This window comes from Ischnura elegans, chromosome 11 (genome assembly GCF_921293095.1).
Source record: "Ischnura elegans chromosome 11, ioIscEleg1.1, whole genome shotgun sequence".
NCBI lineage: Eukaryota > Metazoa > Arthropoda > Insecta > Odonata > Coenagrionidae > Ischnura > Ischnura elegans.
Genome location: NC_060256.1, coordinates 89,903,869 through 89,914,868, shown reverse-complemented (window position 1 = coordinate 89,914,868; position 11,000 = coordinate 89,903,869). Strand labels below are relative to the sequence as shown.

Here is an 11,000-nt window from a genome sequence, read left to right as displayed (position 1 = left end):
TCGCGCTCTTGAAAATTTTCACTCTTCATTTTATCGGTAAAAATAGATATCGTCATTTAAAATCTAAAAGCGTGAAATACGTACTCCAAGAGTAATAATCTTTCGATTTAGGCAAAAAAAATAATAGGAAACCACCCTATTCAAGAACAAAGTCCAGGTTGGGAAAGAAGACAGATGAACAGATCAGGTAAACTGCTCCATTCCAATCTAATCTATACCATTATAATACATACTTCAACCCTTTTGAGACGCTGGAGTTCCCACCTTAGCACGACTGCTGCACAGAGCCCAGAGAGATTCTTCCCTCCTCTCCGTACAGAGCAGTTTTGCAATTTTTCGTTAAGAAGGGTGTCGTGGATTATCACACACTCTCAGCATCAACCTTTTTCGATCCTTCCAAGCGGAGACTTTGCATCATCTCGGACTCCGAGGGTAGGTGGGCTCCTTCCTTTCGGGGTTTATAACCCTAGCAGCAGCATCAGTTCCCAGTCAATCATGCATCAATTCTATGAATTAGCCATACTGATAATTGTTGCTTGAACGTAAATTGCAGACTGAATTGAATTCCTTGTTTTATTCTGAGAATTGTCAAATTTTGAACGAATCTCTACCGTCAATATTAACACTTTTAATGCAGCAACAATTTCAAATTTGATATTTATACTGAAATCGAGATATAAGTTAATATTTATCATAGAATTTCACTTAAAAATTCTAAACACTGCTCAAAAGACAATTCAATTCTTAGTTTATATTTTTTGAGAAAAGAACAAATATTTATATCCCAAAATGACTTAATAAACACTTGTATGACTGTGGTTCCTTACCGCTAAGAGGGGTAATATAACACGAGGGGTTCAGGTACCTCCTCCCAGATTTTTAGGGTAAAGCCTACACCCCACAGTGTTGTCCTGAAAAAAAGACATCGCAAAGCCGTGACCATCATAAAAGGGGGAGAGCTAGGACACTTATATATTCGGCATTTGTTCGCCTACGCTGGAAAATCTCCGACGAAAATTTGCGGCTTTCATCTCCCAAGTCAAGAAACATCCAGAGGAATATTTTCGTCTTTAGTAGGGAAAAGGTTAATGAGGATTATTCCTGAACAAATACCTGCTCTCCTAGTAACAAAATTTGGGGTGTTTCACTCTTTACATTTCTTCTCGATAGGTGTTCAAACAATCCAACATTTATTTGGAGGGTGCTGAATACTAAAATCTTTTCTATAGCACCATGGCGTAAACATACAGAGTTGAATATATGAAGTCTCATTTCTAACCTCTGATCAGCCCACATTGATAAGCTGGTAACTGTCGGCTCACACTGAGAATTGCTCTTTTAACAGTTAACGATGAGGAAGAGTCATACACAAGTTCAAGGTTATGGTGGAAGATAAACTTATTCCTTACCAATATAGCAGAATACATATTTAATAATTCCACAATGGAAATTTAAGGGCAGGAGAAAGTATCTGTAATGATGTACCAAATACACAGATTTTCAAGGAATAATGATTTTCAACTATGTATTCATACAAAAACTGATACCCCACTTTATTCACATCAAAAAATCATACATGATCAATATTCTCCAAACAACATAAATTATTTACCTCGTATAGAAAATATATCGGTCCAATGGCAGTGACATCAATTTATTTTCTGAGATATGTGGTGTACAGAGTACAGATTCCTGCAACAAATACAGAATAAAATTAGCAGCAGATTAAGATAAAAGAGAACTTTCAAGTTAAACATGAGATATGATTTTGTGGGCACGACTTTAATGGTGACAAGTGTCACTGTCTGCCAGATTAGGCAGGCTCAGGAAGAAGACAAAACTAACATGATACTTCTACTGTGCATGTCCTCATTCCAATGCTATATTCCTTTCTTCAATTCAGTACAAGGCTCTTCAGGATGGCCAGTTTAAAAAATATATGTTTCTAGGGATTACAATACGGTAGATTTGCAAAACAATTCAATACCAGTTGGTTTGATATTGGGAAATAGGATGAAATCAATAATAGTCCATATGTTAAAAAAATTAATTCATAAATTAAAGCTTTATCCAGGTTGCCATAAATATTTACCTTGTAAGGATTATTGGTTAAGCAAAATGAGAAATATAATAAAATACCATTAATTTTAGTGGATGCCAATTCAGTTAGATGTATTCCAAATTTAAATGTTGCTAGTATACTGCCTGATAACACCGATGCACTGATGCATCTACCTTTATTAAGGCACCTTTAACATATAAAGTGAAAATGCATATGAAATTGCGTTTGCTGGAAGGAGCTTAAGAATACTTATGTGAATTTCAGATGCCGCATTCTTTCTTCCCTAACCTATCCTGAAGTGCAAATGACCTGTACGGTTGGCTGCCTCAACTACAACATCCCCCAAAAAATATTCTGCCCACAGACAGTCAGGGTACGCACTACACTCCCAATTATCCTAATGGGCTAATGATGGGGAGAGAAGACGGCACGGATAATCGGAAAACATGGATAATCCAAAATTTCACTTAAATGTCTTGCAATGTTCATAATTTACCTAAAACAAACAATATATTATTATTTATACAATTATTCTGTTATTTAATAGTGCTTCCCGGGCTCAATGAGAGCTTTCTTTGCCAGTTCACGATCTTTTTGGGGGTGATCACATGGTTGTACTATTATTATTAATGCTCCATGTAAGGCCTGATTTCAAAAACCACACATCCGTGGCTGCGTGAACACGAATACAGAAAAGTGGTTTGCACGAATGCTTCAAAACCACTGCTCGACGTTGGAAAATACACCATCAGGCACCTAACCATGGTGTCGCGTTTCGAACAAGTTGCGCGGGTTGCAACTGCCGCGGGATGTGTATCCATGATCACAGAGCACGGTCACAAACTGCGAAGCTAGGAAAACAGAAACATGGCACAGCGTTGAATGCAGCTAGCGCATGATCACTTCCGTTTTACGAAGGGGATTCTAGCGGAAGTAATTAGCCCGGTTTATCCTAGCATTAATGCAGTAATTCTCACGATTTTGCATCCAATTTTATTTTTTTAATACGTATAGATCGCGGAAAAAATTGAGCGAGAGTGAAAACCATGAACAGATAATCTGCAACCCGGATAAACCGTAGCCGGATAATTGGGGGTCTGCTGTACTTCATTTTAGTATACCCTGAGGAAAACTTACCATGAATGACCAAGTAGTGCAGATGCCCTATGTTTTCAGGAAGCTCATTGGTTTAAAACCCTTTTGAAATTTGCCAGCAGCTGTTAACTTCTGATGGTAAGCCACCAAATTTTTTGCTGAAAGACAACTTCAAAAAATAAGAAAAACAATGCATGAGTGTTACTAAAAATAGATAAACTAAATTCCTTCAACAAAGAAAATGAAAAGCATTGATTGAGATTCGTTACCCACCATTAGTGTATTCATAATATACAAATTATTTGGTTTTAGAAATTCCGGTTTAGACGAATGGCAATGGTCAATTTTATCCTCATTTGAAAAAGGCCAGATTGCCGCCCATACAATGCTATTCCACGTGATGTCACAGGGCCCTAGTTTCTATACGAGTATATAGAAGTTTTACATCGTCTGAGATTACCAATGCATGCATGAGGCACATAGCTTAGGGAAACATCTCTTAATAATTACCTATTAAAATTGCCTAAGGTGAGAAAGTTTTCTTCGTTTGATAGCATAATAATAATCCTTATTTAAACCAAGCGCTACCTGCAAGCTGGTTAATCTGCTACCTGCGTTGTAGTGGCACTCAAAGCCTAGCCCCAAGGTCATCTCACACAGCAGAAGCGGGAACCAGAAATACATCACACGGGCTTTTCCCAGCAGTCATACTTAGCCATCGCGTTTTCATTCGCTTGAAAATTTTCACTTTTCATTTAATCGCGAAAAATAGATATCGTCATTTAAAAATCTAAAAACGTGAAATGCATACTCCAGGAGTAATAATCTTTCGATTTAGGCAATAAAAAAATATTAGGAAACCACCCGATTCTCTTGATAAGCAAATACTCTCTGGCAGAAAAACAAATTTCATTAAAGGCAAGACTTGACATCAAAAGGACTATCTCTACATCCAAAAGTAAAATAACTACATAACTTATTTCATAATGACATTATTATAGAATGAAAATGTAGGGTGTAGAAATATATCACTCAATGATTACAGAAACTGCTGCCCATACTGGCAGCATGTTTTTCTTGCACCGGTATCCACCACTGCAGAATGATAAAAAGATTCTAGAGATACCAGAAGATAGGAAGAGGGAAAAATGAAAAAAGAGGAACTTTAAGCCATGGGAAGATGGGGAATGTAGAAGAAAACTTGCAGCTGCATTGACAGCCAAGTTGAAATAACCAAGGATAGAATTAGAGTATTATCCTTTTTCACCCGAACCCCACACGATCGTTCGCGTTTGTTTAAAAATTTCCCCTGGTCAATTCAGATTACTTTTGTGCATCAAACTGGACTGCAATGATAGTGTCAAGTTCCAGTCTACGCTTATCCCTTTTTTGTTTCGTTCAGAAATATAGGATATTTCCTATTTCGATATGGCAGCAGAATCCAGGGGCACATCTAGGAAATAAGGCTGGGGGGTTCTGGTGCAACTGATTTGCCGGCCTCGGTGGCGGCGGGGTAACGTTCTCGCCTGCCAAACAAGAGGTCGCGGGTTCCAGTCCCGCCTGGGTAGGTTTCCCCGGTCTACAGCATGGTCGTTTGTGTACGTTTACATTTGTTGAACACCCCAGTGTAAAATGGCCAATAAGAGCTGTATCCGGTGGTTTGAGAATAAAATAAAAATAAAATAAAATAAATAAATACCAGGGTGTGTGGGGTATGGAATACCCACTAGGATAAGCGGTAGGTGCGAGATTAATAAATTGCAAAATTTTAAGATAAATGGTGCAAAATGGTGAGTTTTACAGCTTTCTGAGGGATATTTTATTAATACTTACAGTATTTTACTAGTAATATCAATCAAATTAAGTAAAATGGATGAAACTTAAAAATTTCTCTGGGCTCTGAGGTGGGTTTTATCCCACAAAACGTCTCCCTCGCTGCACCACTGGCAGGATCACATAAACATCGGTATTTCGAGGAGCAGAAAAAATGTTCAGGGTGGAAAGGGTTATCTGAGTTGCCATTATGCAACAGAGTATTAGCCAAGAATTATGAAGGCAGACTGAAAATAAGTCATGGGTCATTCCACGTCAAATCACCCAGAAATTTTCAAAATGACACCCACCGACTCGGATTTTGATGAAATTTTTGTCACTAGCTACTATCACCTATCTAATGACCCATGTAAAATATTTCTTCTCTCACTCTCATAGTTTGCAAGATATGAGGAGTCAAAGTTTGAGATGTTTGCTCAGAAGTGGCGCTAGTGGGAGTCAAATTCCAGAGTGCAGGGCACAGGGTAAAAATTCATAACTCAGAAACCACATAACATATTTGAATGAAATTTTGACCCCTTGTCTATCCAAGTACATAGCTTCCATAGTAATGTCTTTTATTCCCCTTGCATTGTTATGTTGGCCAAAATGATGTCAACAGTTGTTAATTAACCGATTTTTTTAGCTCAAAAACATTACTTCATATTTTCAGAATTATCACCAAAAGGCAGAGCAGTTAACTCATCCAATTTTTTTTTTAATTGAAGGTTAATATGTGCTCCAATATACTGTGAAATAAAAATGGTGGTGTTTTGACTGCCACTATGAGTATTTCAGGTTTTACTTTTTTTTCTGCCCCTGTGAGAGGGATTTTGGACACGTACTGTAAGATAATAAGTATAATTGTACCCATACCTTCAAGGAGATATATTGGAACTATTGGTCAGTAAATCTAAGACCAAACATGTAGTCTAGTGAATGTGGCAGTATATTGGAGCACATATTAACCTTCAATTAAAAAAAAATTGGATGAGTTAACTGCTCTGCCTTTTGGTGATAATTCTGAAAATATGAAGTAATGTTTTTGAGCTAAAAAAATCGGTTAATTAACAACTGTTGACATCATTTTGGCCAACATAACAATGCAAGGGGAATAAAAGACATTACTATGGAAGCTATGTACTTGGATAGACAAGGGGTCAAAATTTCATTCAAATATGTTATGTGGTTTCTGAGTTATGAATTTTTACCCTGTGCCCTGCACTCTGGAATTTGACTCCCACTAGCGCCACTTCTGAGCAAACATCTCAAACTTTGACTCCTCATATCTTGCAAACTATGAGAGTGAGAGAAGAAATATTTTACATGGGTCATTAGATAGGTGATAGTAGCTAGTGACAAAAATTTCAATAAAATCCGAGTCGGTGGGTGCCATGCCTGGGTGAACTGACATGGAATGACCCTCATAGAACATTACATAGTTGGAATCTATGGCCTGTGGGATATACTCACATGGTTCTCTTTTTATCCTTGACCCAAAAAGGGCGTTTCGTTTGAATTCTGCAGCAGACTGTGAGGAAGGTTTGGGCAAGCGAGAAACTACATCAAGGGGTACCACTCCAAACTGTGTAGAGCCAGCAACATCAGTAAGGGGGATGTAGTCATCAAACTTCAGGATCTTATTCTTCTTTTCTTCAACACTCTGTTCCACGTTCTCAGCTGATGAAATAAGTTAAAATATTACATAACATAGTGATGCCAACTACACAATAACTTTTGGACAGCAAAAACTTACAAACACACCAGAAAAAAATCTTATTGGTAAAGTACAAATTTATAAAAAGTAAGATATGCATGGAGGAAAGTAAATCCAGTGAACCTATTAATTGCCAATACAATGAAAAAGCAAATATAACCCTGCAATACAGATATCAAATAGATTTAATGACGTAAAAGTTTTTTAAAAAATTCAGTAGCTACAAAGACTTTTCTCTATTACACACTATGTTGTGCTACCTATGAAATTCTAACTACTGATCTCTAAATCAATTAGGTGCCCTGATTCACAAACCTCTACAAAGGGACATCAATTTATGAACTTCTATCCCAATTCCAACAATACATTTGGAATATAAACAATAAAATAACATTTGAATTGCCAAACTTCAATTCAATTGATTTAAGAAATACACATCTGGTCTCCAGGAATGATTTCTCTTTATTTTAAGAAGTCTAATATTTTGCCAACAGTCCACAGCGTGGGAGAGAGATGCTGATCACGGCAATTGAAAATACATCAGCAGCATCCTCAACCTGAGTAAGGACATTTGCTTCCACCTTCCTTCACAAAACACTAAAACACAGGTTGGGTTCCCACCCCCATTCAAAAATACCTCCCGAGGTCAAAGCTCATAATTTTTGCGAGTGTGACATCTCCACTTCAATAAATCTTAACTTGTTGATGGTCAATGCTTGGAATTTTCAATTTCTGGCCAACAAAATTCATCATACCTTATGGCTCTTGAGTTTCACTGCCTTGAAATACCAAGCCAACAGTGGAATAAATGTTTCATTTTATTAACCAGGATTGTACATTTTACTTAAACTGGTGGTATACTACAAATATTTTTAAGTAGATGCCAATTTGTAATAAACAATTCATGCATGAATTTGAATGGTTGAGTCAATTCACACACTGCTGACGAAAAGGGATTTGCACTAATCACTTTCTAATACAAGAAGATGTCAAGAGAAAATTTATAAGTAGGTGGGTATATTTTTCAAGTCCAAACATAATAACTAGCGTATACAACTTAGCTTACCTTTATCTTCTTTTTTCCTCTTTTTATTACTAGACATTGGTTTTTTCACAGTAGGTATATCTGGCTTATCAGGCAAACTACTGGCTATATCCTCTGGAAGTTTTTCAGGAACTCTGACTTCAAGGTACTTTAATTTCTGTTTACGCCTTTCTTCCTAGTAATATGATTGAAAATAAATAAATGTAATATTTTTATCACTGCTGGAGAAATGCAGAGGCCAAATGGTTCTGTTAAGAAAATAAGCGAGAAAGCATCATAAGCATTGATATTTAAAGCAGCTGTAAAACTTTATCAAAGCCACTCAGGAAGTAAGAAACCATACTGCCACAAAGCATGATGCGCCGGAATTATGCACTGAAGATGGAGGAAGAATAAGGTTGCACTATTCCACACCAATAGGGACAGGTCTATTCAGAGAAAATACCAGAGCTATCTTCACCTTGAACGAAGACTGTCGGAATAATAGAATAGAATAGAGATAGATGTCAATTTGGCAATGATGTCGACGGAAATGTGTGCTTTGAAAGCACTTGAATTTACAAGGGAGACGAACATAAGCCATAGAATTTTTATAAAAACATTTTCTTCAATTCAACTCAATAAAATAAGGGTGTGCCTCTTATACGCATTATTACAGTACACATTTGCCTGGTCATTTCAAATCAGTGATTCAAAAGGACACTCAAATTTATCATGAGGCATTGCTTCAAACTCACTACTTCCTACAGAAGTAATTTATACAACAACAGCACAAACAAAATTGAAAATTCAAACCATAAAGTTGCACAGGAAATTTAAGCTTGATCGACAAAAATATAAGTTACAGAATAACCTCGATAAAAAGTGTCTCAAGGGGATTAGGAAAACAGTCTTGTTATCGAGGTGCTCTTTTTGTAGAGAGCCAACGTTATTTTGGCTCTTAGTCATATTATCAAGGTTAACGGAATCACCACATCCCTTCATAACATATTCTATTGCATAGAGTCATGTATAGTGTTCCATTAAAGAGGTCGACTTCACAAAATGACTTGTTATAGAGGTTTCTGAGTAATGTTGTGAATTGGAAAACATCTGTCTCATTGAAGCTGTTTGTATACTTAATAATAGTATTATGCGTTATAGTAATCTCATGGGGAATTGAAAATTGCACTAGTAATTGAGGTTATCATGTTATTGAGGGCCCTGTGAGTGAAGTTCTACTGTAAAACCAATTAAAATCATTCCATTCATTTCTAATCCTTAGGTAGTTATAAATTTGAATCCAAACGGAAAACAGAAAATATTTCAAAGAGAGAACGATAATAACAATAATTGTCATAGTTAGCTTTGGCGTTCTCTCAATTACATTAACTGGTGGTCAAAAAGCACACTCATAAAATAACACGGAAGGTTACCTTTTCAGCTTTCTGGCTCCTGATCATCTCAATCTTTTTCCTCACACGTTCTTTCCTTCTCTCCTTCTCTTTTCTCACAGCCTCGGCAATCATAGACAATTCTGAGCTGATTTGGAACTTGGATGAACTAAACGACACGGCTTCTGGCACGTCATCATCACTTCCAGAATCTTCCTCACGTTCCCATCCCATTTGTTCATCTCCAGCCAAGTTATTCGTTCCAGTTTTGCATTTCTCTTCTATTTCTTCTTCAATGTCATTCACCTACAGCATTTAGAAAAAATTGGCATCAAACACACTGATATAGGCTTTAATCAATAGGAATATACTACAATCAGAAATTGAAAGGGGAGCACAATAAACTGTCATTCACTAATTTAAAATTTCTCACATATTCTTCCTCCTTCACTTCTTCTTTCCCAACTGCCTCAGCAATCATAGATGGCTCCGTACTAATATATGACTTTGAATTGAATGATGCACAAGGTGGCACATCATCATCACTCTCAGAATCTTCCTCACTTATCGGTTCATCTTCAGCTGGATCAGCTTCAGTTTCTCCTTCTTCTTTCAAGCCTTCTCCCTATAAGTCACCACAAAAACGTGCATTAAGGCAGGCATATTTGTCAGACCAAAAAATACAGTTAAATAACCGCTTTCTATTCCAGCTAAAACTAACTTTCAATGAGTACTTATTTATCACTTAAAAATGTAATGGAACTTTCAACCATAGACAAAAATGAACAATAATGTTTTCGTTGTCATTAGTTACCCTCCAATGCAAGCTAAACTCATTATTTAAACTTTAAAACTTCAATCCCAAAAAGAAATCAATTGTAAATTTCAATCTAATAATTGATAACTATCCCACAGAAGAAGAAGAAAATTTTACTAATTTTTTAGGACTTTATAATGATTCTAATCTACAATGTCAGGGAGTCCTTACATTAATAAAAAAATCTGGAACATAGGCCATGGCAGGAAAAATATGGTGAATCAGCCACTGAGAGATATTTCTTTCATTTGTGAAAAAAATCAACAATGAGCACCATGTCATAGAAATTCCCCTGAAGTCATTGGATATTTTTAGAGAATAAAATAAAATAACCTCGTTTTATTCCACACTTAATTTTAAATAGCACAACGCGGGTTTCAGCATCTAGTGCTGTCATCAGGATATCACCACCTGATTATATTTATTATAGTTATTTTATTTCATTCTATAATGAACCAATTCCACAAAATAATGCCTGAGACAGTGTCTGATATTTTTAGATTTTTTTCACATTATTTCAGACTTTGAAAAAAGCTTTTAAATCTCAAAAGAATATTTTTCTTAGTGGCAGCTAAGGCACAACCAAAATATGGTGAGAATGTGCACTTAAAACTCGAGCATCAGCAAAAAGTTAATCTCAGCTTACTTAAAGAGAAAGAATATTGTTGAAAAAATTAAAGAAGGACCGATGTACCATCAAATTTTACACAAAATATTGAGTCATCAAGGAAGGCCACACACAGTTGCTACGTATATTGATCAACAAACCATTGCTTCGTTAAAACTTTATCGGGTGCTCGTCATTATGAATAAAAACTAGAGATGGGTCGAATAGCAGATTTCTCGAATTCGAATATCGAATTCGAATATTAAATCATTGCTCGAATATTCGAATACCTCGAATTTCGAATACCTCGAATACTAAATGATGAATGCTGGAATGTTTGACTCGGTTGCCTATGCAGCAGGCAACACAAGATTTTGGGGAGTAATTTTGATTTCCTTTAAATGATTCGAACAGGAATTTAGCTGATTAATGAATGTTTTAATTTTATGGAAACAATTGGGCATATAATTAA

The 11,000-nt window shown here is 36.2% G+C and overlaps 1 protein-coding gene across 1 annotated transcript in view; it reads right to left on the bottom strand.

The window, feature by feature from the left end:
• Positions 1 to 1,526: 1,526 nt before the first annotated feature.
• LOC124167854 (microfibrillar-associated protein 1-like) overlaps positions 1,527 to 11,000 on the bottom strand; it is a 16,130-nt gene continuing 6,656 nt past the window's right edge. Inside the window, exons 2-7 of the mRNA XM_046545900.1 lie at positions 9,538 to 9,729; positions 9,147 to 9,410; positions 7,753 to 7,906; positions 6,443 to 6,649; positions 3,200 to 3,315; positions 1,527 to 1,692 (exon numbers count right to left, since the gene is read on the bottom strand). Of these exons, the coding sequence (XP_046401856.1) occupies positions 3,227 to 3,315; positions 6,443 to 6,649; positions 7,753 to 7,906; positions 9,147 to 9,410; positions 9,538 to 9,729 (906 nt within the window). The 3' untranslated portion in view covers positions 1,527 to 1,692; positions 3,200 to 3,226. The remainder of the gene's footprint in view (positions 1,693 to 3,199; positions 3,316 to 6,442; positions 6,650 to 7,752; positions 7,907 to 9,146; positions 9,411 to 9,537; positions 9,730 to 11,000) is intronic.